The sequence below is a fragment of the Bos grunniens genome, chromosome 10 (genome assembly GCF_055505025.1).
Source record: "Bos grunniens cultivar Pamir isolate PY7600 chromosome 10, Bosgru_T2T1.0, whole genome shotgun sequence".
Classification (NCBI taxonomy): Eukaryota; Metazoa; Chordata; class Mammalia; order Artiodactyla; family Bovidae; genus Bos; species Bos grunniens.
The window spans coordinates 82,313,689-82,327,351 of NC_141174.1; the positions used below are offsets into that span (position 1 = coordinate 82,313,689).

General features: G+C 39.1%; 1 protein-coding gene across 12 annotated transcripts in view; it reads right to left on the bottom strand.

The window, feature by feature from the left end:
* The window catches only part of NEO1 (neogenin 1), a 238,134-nt gene that overhangs the window by 62,913 nt on the left and 161,558 nt on the right, over positions 1-13,663 (bottom strand). For 7 of the 12 annotated variants that reach the window (XM_086322619.1, XM_086322617.1, XM_086322614.1 and 4 more), the window contains exon 8: positions 1,439-1,658. In XM_086322619.1, coding sequence (XP_086178745.1) covers positions 1,439-1,658 — 220 coding nt within the window. The remainder of the gene's footprint in view (positions 1-1,438; positions 1,659-13,663) is intronic. The other 5 variants (XM_086322618.1, XM_086322616.1, XM_086322612.1 and 2 more) reach the window with 1 other exon arrangement.

Sequence of the window (13,663 nt, forward strand, 5' to 3'; positions counted from 1 at the left end):
GTCCTTCTGTGAAACCCCACGGACTTTGCAATGGGATTTGAAAGTCTACTGGAAACATTTCAAGACAGGTGCTGTTTGGCAGTCATGCCTTGCCTTTCTGTGACCAGCAGGATGTTTCCTTATCGCTGTAACTGCAAAACATCCACCGCAGTGTTCAGATGAACACTCCATCACCCTGTGAGCAGCGCGATCCTTCTGACTCAGATTATGTCACTCACTTAGGCATCTCCAGAGTCTTAACCCAAGGGGCACTGACTTGACTAAGGTTCCTGTACCTTCTGAACTTGCCAGTTTGGTATTAAATACAATATATATCAAATGTAAGCACCCTAGTAGAAATACAAGCTTAACTGCATGGACCAGAGCCCTAACCCAAACAGGTATTTCAGCTTTCTTATTTTGGTGTGAAGTAACAGCACAATGAAGGGTTCTACTCAGCAATGTTAAGAATACACAGTCAGCATGTGGCGTGGGACCTCCCAAAGAGCCTATGACTGCCTGGGAAAACAACATAAACACACATAAAATAACAGAAGAGTAACAACTATGGCAGTATCAGATGTGTTATCATAACTAAGTGCCAATATCAGTGGCACAAATATACATAGAAGAGAAAAGCTACATGTGCTGAAAAAGTACAGGGAGATTTATGAGGGCTCCACTGGGCTTAATCTGAGCCAAGAAAGATTAACTGAATTTTATAGTGGTAGTTGAGAAACGGGAAAGGGGGAACGTGACCAAAGAGAAAACGGGGGGAAAAAAGGCTGCAGAGTGACAGGAATTAGACTGGTTTCATTAGAAAGTGAGTTAACTAGGGTTAAAGGAAAATAAGGTTGGATAGATAAAATACAGGTAGACTGTGCAGTGAAGTAGCCTGGTGATTCTGGAAAATCTCCAAAAGCAATGGAGAGGCAATGTGAGTTCCTGAAAGAAGTGGGGATGGAGAGGAATGTAATGAAAATACTGTTTTAGGAAAATGGGTCACTTAGTAATCTCATGTCATCAAGCAGACCCCTTGAGCTCAGCAGCCCACACCTGCTTAAGGGTGCAGGCAGATGTAACACCCTTAATTTCTAGAATCTGAAAGTTCTAAGTAAGACATAGCCTATAGGTTGTACTTGACTCAATCATATTAAAAAGGGTATTCTTGGTTACATTTTATTATTATTTTTTTTTGGTTACATTTTAATATTTCTACTTAAATACCTTTATTTACCCTCTCCCCAGTCATCCCAGAAAGGCAGGAAAGAACACCAGGACCTTCTCTGTTTAGGGATTTACTTTTCATGACCTACGACTAGAAACAACGTATCTCTGTGACCACATTTTCTGGACTGAAAGCTGGTACAGATTCTGCACAGCAGAGAGTCAGGGTGGGCACAAATGGTCTTGGGAGGACAAGATGCAGCCAACTGGCTCCAGACATACAGGCACTTACCTAGCAATCCCCTCCTTGGTGTAGAAGACAGAGTAGGTAAGGTTGTCCCCATGAGGATCGGATGCAGGTGTCCGCCACGTCAGTTTGATGAAGCGGGTAGAGACCAGGGAGGCCACGACATCCCGTGGGGCTGAAGGCAGTGGTCCAGCTGTGGCTGGTGCTAGATGGTCAGTAGTGGCACTGGTCAGTGAAGTGGGAGGTAATGTTGGGATGGCAACATCTTGTCATGTGCAAATATTGGGGAATATGAAGGGCAAACCACGACGGTTTTAAAAAAGAGAACAGAAAAAACAAAAAACAAAAAAGAAATAAACAAAACCACGATGGGAAATAAAATAAAATGAATGAACATAAAAAAGGCCATTAAACTGAAGGCTAACATGCAGGCCAAGGGTAACTACTGAAAACTAATGGGCACTAGTCAAGACACACCACCGCAGAGCAAGCAGGCTTTCTGGTCACTATGATGGCTGTGGGTGAGGGAAAGGGAGGTGACAGCTGAGGACAGGACATCTCACAGAAGCACATCAGTGCCCAAGGCATTTTCTTTAGTTCTGAAGGCAGCATGCAACATCTGTCAAATTTTGCATGTGTAAGTCTTATACGTGATAAGAACCTCAGTATTTTTTCCTACTTTATCAAATATTGAACAATGTGTGTAGTATGGCTGAGCCTAGTTACACTTACCTTGGGCCCCAGACTATCGTGACCTCACTGCAGAGCTGTGTATGCCTCTAGCTCTGCAGGAGTTCAAAAGTCACATCTTCAAGTGAAATCTAACATTAAAGTCTGCTCTCTGTGGTTGGCAATACCCAGGGAAGTTTGATAACCTTCCTCAATTCACTCAGTTCATTTGCCATCTTATCAATTCATTTAATTACAACAGTATAGTATCATGAATCCCAAATCCCAAAGCCACACAAACACAATATGTATTGTTTTGTGCTTACACAAAATACATTGTTCCATCTGTTTGGTACAGTCCTCACTACCAAGTAACAGATTACAACTGCTAGCAGACTTCAGGGACTCAATGGGACAGATGAAGCAGTGGCAAATCAGAGCTCTGCTGTTCAAATGCTTGTCTGTATGTCCCTTCTGTTGCAGGACACTTCTGATTTTAGAAGCCCATTCCTAATATACATCTAAAATATCCTTCACCTTGCAGTACACATTTAATCTCACAATTTTAATTTTAATCTCACAATTTTCAAATGAAGGAATTCATTAGAAATGTGTCATAACCTTAACGGGGAAGTTAGAAGAGAGGCAGACAGGAAAATATGAAAATTCTGGACCTCATTTCAATGAAATAGTAGGAAAACCACCTCCTGAAAATGAGGGAATCTTTTAAACTGAGGCAGTCTAAATGAATATGCCGGTGAGAATAAATACTCCAAGGGAAGGGACAGAGGAAGACCAATGTAAAGTCTCCCTACAGCTACCATTTATTGAGCACTTCCTACATGGCACTCTGGCTCTTTGTATGAAAGTGTTAGTCACTCAGTCGTGTCTGACTCTTTGTCACCCCATGGACTATATCCCTCCAAGCGCCTCTGTCCATGGAATTCTCCAGGCAAGAATACTGGAGTGGGTTGCCATTTCCTTCTCCAGAGGGTATTCCTGACCCAGAGATCGCATCCGGGTCTCCTACATTGCAGGTGGATTCTTTACCATCCAAGCTATCAGGATTCTTTATGTGGACTCATTTAGTCTTTACAACTCTATGAAATAGGTACTATTGCTGTATCTCTGTATTATATATGGAGAATACATTTAAAAGGGCTAAATCACCCTTCCTAGGAATAGGAAGTAGCAGAGTGTTAAAACCAACCATAGTTTTTAGCTTAAGAGACCTCTGGGTTTAATAGGAGTTTTTAGCTGTGGTCATGCCATTCAGGGTAATGGCAGTGGTCAGGGGCTCCTGCTTCTTTTTGTCAGTCCCCGCCCCCCCCCCCCCCCCCGGCCTGCAAATCCCAGGAAGGCAATGCAAAGGCCCAGGACGAATGGCTGCATATGCACTAGGTGTTATAAGAGAAAAATCACTGAGTTTCTGAGATTTACCACTTTTATAGCAAGGGAAAGCAAGCTCTAGACAAAGAATAGACCTGCTGTGGATATCTAATTTAATTCTGTTGTGCCTTTTATGGCTTCAGTCTTTAAAAAGACACTGAAACTTGTTTTGTGTCCCAACACGTGGATTATCCTGACAATTGTCCCATATATGCTCAAAAAGAATCTGTATCTGCAGTCATTGGGTGGAAAGTCTATGTTAGCTAGGCCAAGATGACTGAGAGGATCGTTTTAAGTTCTCTATATTCTTTTTAACTTTTTCTAATTGTTATCAGTTTTTGAGAGCAAGATATTGAAATCTCCCACTATTATCACTGATTTACATATTTCTTTTTTTGAAAATAACAACTACAAATGCATATACAACAACAAAGCCCCCAAATATATGAATCCAAAGAAATCTGGGAAAATCTCAAATATTTGGAAATGAAGCAATCCATGAGTCAAAGAAGAAACCACAAGAAATAAAAAATTTAACAAATAATAAAAAATTAATAAAAAATTTTAAACTGAATGAAATGAAAATACAACATATTAAAAACGGAGACATGCAATTAAAGCAGTGCTTAGAGGGAAATTAAGATGTCTTTATCAGAAGAAAAGTCTCATGTGAATTATCTAAGCTTTCACCTTACTGAAGAGTATAGATCTTAAGCATTTTTACATACAAAAAGGTAACCATATGAGTTAAAGGATGTGTTAACTAATTTAACTGTTGGAATGTTTTCACAGTGTATATGTATCAAATAATTATATTGCACACTTCAAATATATTATCATTTATTTGTCAACTGAAGTGAAGTGAAAGTCACTCAGTCGTGTCCGACTCTTAGCGACCCCATTGACTGTTCATGGAATTCTCCAGGCCAGAATACTGGAGTGGGTAGCCTATCCCTTCTCCAGCAGATCTTCTCAATTCAGGAATTAAATCAGGTCTCCTTCACTGCAGGCGGATTCTTTACCAACTGAGCTCTCAGGGGAGCCAATTTGTCAATTATACCTCAACACAAATGAAAAAATTTAATTTTATCCACATTCTTAAAAAAACACAAGGTTAATAAATTAAGGGAAGATGTTGTTGTTGTTGTCGTTCAGTTGCTCAGTTGTGTCCAACTCTTTGCAACCCCATAGACTGCAGCATGCCAAGCTTCCCTATCCATCACCAACTCCCGGAGCTTGCTCAAACTCATGTCCCTCGAGTCAGTGATTCCATCCAGCGATCTCATCCTCTGTCGCTCCCTTCTCCTCCTGCCTTAGATCTTTCCCAGCACCAAGGTCTTTTCCAATGAGTTGGCTCTTCCTATCAGGTGGCCAAAGTACTGGAGCTTCAGCTTCAGCATCAGTCCTTCCAATGAATATTCAGGACTGATTTCCTTTAGGATGGACTGGTCTGTTCTCCCTGCTGTCCAAGGGACTCTCAAGAGTCTTCTCCAACACCACAGTTCAAAAGCATCAATTCTTCAGTGCTCAGACTTCTTTATGGTCCAGCTTTCACATCTGTACATTACTGGGAAAACTATAGCTTTGACTTGACTATACAGACTTTTTGTTGGCAAAGTGATACCTCTGCTTTTTAATACACTGTCTAGGTTTGTCACAGCTTTTCTTTCAAGAGCAAGCATCTTTTAATTTCATGGCTGCTAGTCACTGTCCATAGTGATTTTGGAGCCCAAGAAAATAAGTCTGTCACTGTTTCCATTTGTTCCCCATCTATCTGCCATGAAGTGATAAGACCAGATGCCATGATCTTAGTTTTTTGAATGCTGAGTTTTAAGCCACGTTTTTCACTCTCCTCTTTCACCTTCATCAAGAGGCTCTTTAGTTCCTCTTCAGTTTCTGCCAAAGGGTGGTGTCATCTGCATATCTGAGGTTATTGATATTTCTCCCAGTAATCTTGATACCAGCTTGTGATTCATCCAGCTCAGCATTTCGCATGATATACTCTGCATATAAGTTAAATAAGTAGGGTGATAATATATAGCCTTGATATACTCCTTTCTCAATTTTGCATCAGTTTGTTATTCCATGTCTGATTTTAACTGTTGCTTATAGACCTGCATACAGGCTTCTCAGGAGGCAGGTAAGGTGGTCTGGTATTCCCAATTCTAAGAAAATTCCAAAAAAAGAAAATTCCACAGTCTGTTGTGATCCACACAGTCAAAGGCTTTGGCATAGTTAATGAAGCAGATGTTTTTCTGTAATTTCCTTGCTTTTTAAATGATAATCCAACGGATGTTGGCGGTTTGATCTCTGGTTTCTCTGCCTTTTCTAAATCCAGCTTGTACATCTGGAAGTTCTCAATTCACGTACTGTTGAAGTTTAGCTTGAAGGATTTTGAGCACTGCCTTACTAGCCTGTGAAATGAGTGCAACTGTGCGATAGTTTGAACATTCTTTGGCATCGCGCTTCTTTGGGATTGGAATGAAGACTGATCTTTTCCAGTCCTGTGGCCACTTCTGAGTTTTCCAAATTTGTTGGCATTCTGAGTGCATCACTTTAAGAGCATAATCTTTTAGAATTTGAAACAGCTCAGATGAAATGCCATCATCTCCACTAACTTTGTAGTAATGCTTCTTAAGACCCAGTTGTCTTACACTCCAGGATGCTGAAATGCCATTATCTCCACCAACTTTGTAGTAATGCTTCTTAAGACCCACTTGCCTTACACTCCAGGATGTTTGGCTCTAGGTGAGTGACCACACCATCATGGTTGTCCGGGTTTGCATAGTTCTGTGTATTCTTGCCACCTCTTCTTAGTATCTTCTGCTTCTGTTAGGTCCATGCCATTTCTGTCCTTTATTGTGCCCATCTTTACATGAAATGTACCCTTGGTATCTCTAATGTTCTTGAAGAGACCTCTAGTCTTTCCCATTGTATTATTTTCTTCTATTTCTTTGCATTGATCTCTGAGGAAGGCTTTTTTATCTCTCTCTGATACTCTTTGGAACTGTGCATTCAAATGGGTATGTCTTTCCTTTTCTCCTTTGCCTTTAGCGTCTCTTCTTTTCTCAGCTATTTGTAAGGCCTCTTCAGACAACCATTTTGCCTTATTGCATTTCTTTTTCTTGGGGATGATTTTGATCACTGCCTCCTGTACTATGTTACGAACCTCTGTCCATAGTTCTTCAGGCACTCTGTCTACCAGATCGAATCCCTTAATTCTTGTTCACTGATTCCTAAAATGTCAGTTTTCACTCTTGCCATCTCCTGTTTCACCACTTCTGATTTACACTGATTAATGGACCTAACATTCTAGGTTCCTATGTAATATTATTCTTTACAGCACTGTACTTTAATTTTACCACCAGACACATCCACAACTGGGCAGCGCCGTGGATGCCCAGCCTCTTCATTCCTTCTGAGAGCTATTTCTCTGCTCTTCTCTAGTAGCATACTGGACACCTACCAACCTGGGTGGGGTTCATCTTTCAGTGTCGCATCTTTTTGCCCCTTTGTACTGTTGATGAGGTTCTCAAGACAAGAATGCTGAAGCAGTTTGCCATTCTCTTCTCCAGTGGACCATGTTGTGTCAGAATTCTTCACCATGACCCAGCTTTCTTCGGTGATGTAAGTTACCAAAACAAAAAATCAAAGAGGGAATAAGGCTACCAACCATACAGGTACTAAAAATCACAAGGGAATATGTGGCTTCCCTGGTGGCTCAGATAGTAAAGAATCTGCCTGCAATGCAGGAGACCCAGGTTCAATTTCTGGGTCGGGAAGATCCCCTGGAGAAGGGAACGGCTCCCCACTCCTGTATTCTTGCCTGGAGAATTCTATAGGCAGAGGTGCCGGCTGGGCTACAGTCCATGGGGTCACAGAGTCGGACACAACTGAGGGACTAGAGAGAGAGATTGTGAACAAATTTATGTCAATAAATTAGACAACTTAAAGGAAATACAAAAGTACAAAAGTTTCCAGAAAGAGAGTAATTATCAAAGCTACTCAAGAGGAAACACAAAATCTGGATAGAGTTATGTAATAACTTAGTTAGTAAATAATAATCTTCCCACAGAGAAAAGCCCAAGTCCAGATGATTTTGCTGGTGAATGTTATCAAATATTTAAAAGAAGACTTGGTACTAATCCTTCACCACTCTTTCAGAAATAGAAGCACTTTCAACTCATTCTGTGAAGTTAGTATTACTCTGATATAAAAGCCAGATAAAGATACCACATGAAAAGAAAACTACAGAGCAACATCCCCCATTGTCACAGATACAAAATATTAGCAACCCATTTTTGGGAACATAGCAAGAGGTTTTTTCTGGGCTCCAAAATCACTGCAGATGGTGATTGTAGCCATGAAATTGAAAGACGCTCATTCCTTGGAAGGAAAGCTATGACCAACCTAGATAGCATATTCAAAAGCATAGACATTACTTTGCCAACAAAGGTCTGTCTAGTCAAGGGTGTGGTTTTTCCAGTGGTCATGTATGGATGTGAGAGTTGGACTGTGAAGAAAGCTGAGCGCTGAAGAATTGATGCTTTTGAGCTGTGGTGTTGGAGAAGACTCTGAGAGTCCCTTGGACTGCAAGGAGATCCAACCAGTCCATCCTAAAGGAGACCAGTCCTGCATGTTCATTGGAAGGACTGATGCTAAAGCTGAAACACCAATACTTTGGCCACCTCATTCAAAGAGCTGACTCATTGGAAAAGACCCTGATGCTGGGAGGGATTGGAGGCAGGAGGAGAAGGGGACAACAGAGGATGAGATGGCTGGATGGCATCACTGACTCGACGGACTTGAGTTTGGGTGAACTCAGGGAGTTGGTGATGGACAGGGAGGCCTGGCGTGCTGCAATTCATGGGGTTGCAAAGAGTCGGACACCACTGAGCGACTAAACTGAACTGAACTGAAGTAAGAGGTTTATAAGTCATGATCAAGTAGAATTTATCACAGGAACTGAAGACTAGTTTAATATCCAGAAATGAATGTAATACACCATATTAAGAGGAAGAAAACCCAGTTCCACTATGGTTATTGGTTCCAGTTTAATGATACACTAGACCTTGACAAAGTATCACTTTTAGTAGATTATAATTATGAGCTTTGCCTATAGGTCTATGCACTTAACTGTTTCTAGGTAGAGATCATTAAATTCAGTGCTGGGCATGTTGCTCTCAGTTAAGTGGATGCAGTTATTTTAATCTGACACCCACTTATACCAGCCAAGCGAACTATCTGCAGCAGGCACGTTTAAGTTTTCTTTGGAAATTTCACTTTGTAAAAATTTGTTTTAAAAATTTGTTCCTTTTGCATAATCTTTCTCTGAAAATAGATTAGGTTTAGAACTTCTTTAAAAATCTTCTGAACCTCCTTCCAAAGTTAAGAACGTATTGGGGAAAATGTCTGTTTTGCCAGCCCTGCATTTCCATATGTAAAGGAATAACTTAATTTGTATTTCCCAGGAACATTCATAGCAGCATTATTCAGAATTCAGTGAACACTGAACAGAACTGAGTCAGATTTACATGGTGCTTATTGCTCCAAACATAACAGCAATGTGAATGAAAGTATAGTTCCAGAGTTGGGGGAGTGTTAACAAGTATGCCACAGAAAAAGAAAATAATCATATTTGGTCATGCTTATCACATGTTAAAGACTCAGCAATTTTGTAGCAAAGAAACATGTTCAGTTTGTTAACCTAGCATTTCTTATTCGATCATGAAATCTCTTTTTCCACAAACAGGGATCTCGGTTGGGCAATCCTGAACTAAATGAAACCCAAGTGATAGCTGAGATACTATTGAGCAGCGAGAGCCTTTACAAGAGCCCCTGTCTGAAAACCTCCAGTCATGGTTCAACTACTTCAGTAGATAATCTATTTCACATTTTTCATTTAAAAATAAAAATGAATAAGCTTGTTGTAAAAGTTACTTATATAATACATAAATATACAAAGTATCTTAAGAATCAAAGTTTCGCTTTGCATTATCTCCAAAATACCACCCTTATTTTGGTCCATGTTCTTCCAAAAATCTTCCTTTTCATAATACACTTACATGTACACATAAGTATGAGAATGAAATTATACCAACCACGTTACTTTCCAATCTACTCTATGTTATAATATATCTTTAAGAGCTTCCCGTCAGTATAATAAAGAGGCCTCATTATTCTCAATTGCTGCATATTACTCTTTAATACAAATATATCACAATTTTATTCATTTCTTTATACTGTTTGCATTTATGTTGGTTAATTATTTAAGGCTCCTATAGATAATGTTTTTGTAAACTTTCCTATACACATATCTTTGTGCACATGTATAAACATTTCTGTAAGATAAATTCCTATAAGTGAAAATGCCGAGCCAAAGGTTTGTAAATTTGAAAGTTGACAGAAGATGGTTATTTTGGCTTCAGTTTAAGGACAGAGAGTTGAATACATCTTTGTGTCTACCACTTTATTAAAAAACAACAGCAGCAAACAGGACAAGAAATAGACACACAAACTCCACTTTGGATAAAACTCAGAGATATGTGCAATCTGAACCCAAAATATACGAAAAACAAAACAAAACCAAAAACGGAGAGAGAAGTAAATTAATTAATGGAGCAAAGTCAATCTAAGTGCCTCCAGAGGGACAGATTGATAAGACTCAAACCAACTGACTTTGAGGAACTGGCAGCACTTCAGAAGACAGTGGTGATATAGGGGGCAGAGGCCTTAGGAGCTATAAAATCTCCAACTCACCCATAAAAATGGAGCTTTACATTCAGAACAAACCAAACCAAAGAGGCTCTGGGCTCACAGGAGACCATCAGAAGGATTAAGACCACATACTAAAAAGTTTGGAACTGCCTATCTCCCTGGCTCAACAAGTTCCAGTAGGTTGGCAACCAGGCAGGCTTACTATCACTCTGCAGGAGACTGAAGTGAAGATGTGAAGTGAAGATCTGAAGATTTATCCAGATCATTCTCTGGATAAACTGAAGCAGAGAAGACTTACAAATACTGCTACCTGGTGAGTTCTCAGCAACAGTTACAGAACACATGGCTACCTAATTATTCTATACTAAAGCTCAGCAGTTAAAAAACTTTACCCTCAAAAAACTTTATCCTTTTTTTATCCTGAGAAACAGGATATTTGCACAAAAAGTTTAATGGAAAACAGGGTCAGACCTGTGTCTCCTGAATTGGCAGGATGAAATCTGTGTAGAGTTTACGTTAATAGTGATTATATTGGTATTAACTTATGTCAGCCTTTAGGCATAGTTCAACAAGACAGTCGAAAAGATAAATTTATACTTGTAAGCATCATTGGTTTTCCTTAATTCTGGCAAACTTCTGCTCCTCCAAGGGTTAGTGCAGATGTCATATTTTTCCACAGAATTTTCATTTAGTTCTTTTACACATTTCCATTTCTTTACTGAACTACCATTTGTTCCCTCATGATGTTCCTGTTTTCCTTTATATCTGAATACATTTATAATAGCTGCTTTAAATTCCTTGTCTGCTAATTTCACCATGTTTTCCATTTCTGGGTTTGTTTTCTACCAATTGACTTTTCTCCAAATTGTGGTTCACATTTTCTTTATGGCATGTGTAGTAATTTTGATTCTATGTCAGATACTGTGTACGCTACCTGCTGCTTGTTTAAATTTGGTCATTTTTTTAAGTAGAGTGTTGAATTTTGTTCTGGCAGGCAGTTAACCCAACTTGTTCCTATCAAGGTGTGTTTTAAGCTTTTAGTATGGTTCTCCAGAGGCCTTGAATTTAGAGCTGTATTTGCCTTATTCTCAAAATACAGCCTTTTTATAGTATCTGCTGAGTGCCTGGAATGTTTTATGAGGTCTCTCTCTACTCTGGTTGAATAGAATGTGAACATTTCTCACCTCTGTGTATACTCTAGTAATTTTTCAGCTTTCCAGTAGCTATTCTTTTTAAAAAAAATTATTATTTTTAATTGGAGGATAATTGCTTTACAAACTTTTGTTAGTTTCTGACATATATCAAGATGAATCAGCCATAGGTATACATATGTTCCCTCTCTCCTGAACCTCCCTTTCACCTCTTACCCCTTCCCACCCCTCTAGGTTGTCACAGAGCACCAGGTTGAGCTCCCTGTTATAAAGCAACTTCCCATTAGCTATTTATTTTACATACGGTAAAGTATATATTTCAGTGCTACTCTCTCAATTCAACCCACTCTCTCTTGCCCCCACTGTGTCCAAAGTCTGTTCTCTATGTCTGAGTCTCTACTCCTGGCCCTGCAAATAGATTCATCAGTATCATTTTCTAGATTCCAGATATATACATTAATATATGATATTTGTCACTTTCCTACTTACTTGACTCTGTATAACAGGCTCTAGTTCATCCACCTCACTACAGCTGATTCAAATGTGTTCTTTTTTAAGGCTGAGTAACACTCCATTGTTTATATGTACCACAATTTCTTTATCCATTCACCTGTCAGTGGACATCTAGCTTGTTTCCACATCCTGGCTACTATAAATAGTGCTGCAATGAACATCAGGGTACACGTATCTTTTTCAGTTACGGTTTTCTCAGGGTATGTGCCCAGTAGTGGGATTGCTGGAGTCATATGGTAGTTTTATTCCTAGTCACTATTTTTTCCTTAGAGGCGTTCTTTGCCTGGACCACGGAGAATTTGGTCTGTTTTGTGCAGCTTAGTGTTTAGTAGAAGACTCATGGGGACCCTGTACAGCTTTCCTGAGCTTCTTTGCACATCTCTCTTCTCTCCAGCAGCCTGCCCCACAAAGTCCACTATCATTCTAGCCCTAAACTCTGATCTCTGTCTCCTTAGCTCTCTGAGACTGCACTCCAGCCTGGAAGTGCTTCCAGGAAGAAAGCTGGGTGTCATCTCTTAGAGATTATTGTCCTGCATATTTTCAGATGTCTAGAAACATTTATTTCATATAATTAGTCCAATTTTCTTGCTGCTTACATGAGGAAAGCCAGTCCAGTACTAGCTACCCTGGCATGGCCAGAAGTATAACTTCCAAGTACTTTAAGTTTTTACAATAAATATCTCTTTCAAAGAAGTACTGCTATAATAAAAAGCATTGTATTAAAAATATTTCTAAGCTCTTATCATTATAAGAAACATTTATGTACTTTTACATTAATTGTTGTATTCATTTGTTTCCTTTGCAGGAACTAATATCTACTACACATTCAATAAATATTTGTTCAGTGATTGAATAAATAAAAACTTTAAGTCTGGTTTGCCAAAAGAAATAAAATAAAAGACTTAGTGAAATTATCCTGGCATTTCAGATACTATCTATAAGGTAATGTCACCATAAAACCAGTGGGCCAAAGAGGTAAGTTATTTTTATAACTGCTGTTGGAAAGCAAATCAAAATTGCCATAAGTACTTGTCCCATTCTGAAATTACCATAAAAATGTATATATGAATGTTCAAGTATCTCAGGGTTCACCCTTAAAATTTCTCTACTGGGTCCTACTTCACAATTCAAATAGAGAGGTTCATTTTCCCTCACTGTAGATACCTCAAACAAAGCAATCAAAAAATCTTGAGAAGCACAGAAAAACAAGAGTCCAATAAAACAACTGTTCCTTCAGATTAAAGACATTCATATGAGGCATTTACACTCAATGGGGAAACAGCAGTTACACTAAGGCTATTAATCACAACATTTCATTAAAAATAAAAACACTTACACAATGTGAAAAGAGCTGCAAATTATTTGCTCTTGAGAGTAATCTGTCATACAAAGGAGCCAATGAAAAACATGTGGCAGTTGCAATGAGTTCAAGGCTGTACACTGGTTGTTTTCCCAATGGTATCTCTCAACAGAGTAGGCATATTTCATGGAAGCTCGTTAGAGAGACGCGTAAGAAAAAGATGTCTTTTTGCTTTCTCAAACTAAGAGGATTCATCACTATTTCCAAATTTAAAATGGAATGATACTGAATTAAAGAAAACTAAAGCGGAGGAGTAATGCTACACAATGGTGATGGCTTAGGCTTAGCAATGTCACAGTCTGATTTATAAACATCTGCTTTCAGGAGACTCGTATAAAGAGCAGCTGTAGCCCTACTACCTATGCCCTATCCCATTCTGCTGGATGCCCGACATGGGAGTTACTGTTAAAAAAAACTTAAGTTATTTTTATAACTGCTTAACTTCTGCATTGGCCACAATACCAGAAGTTA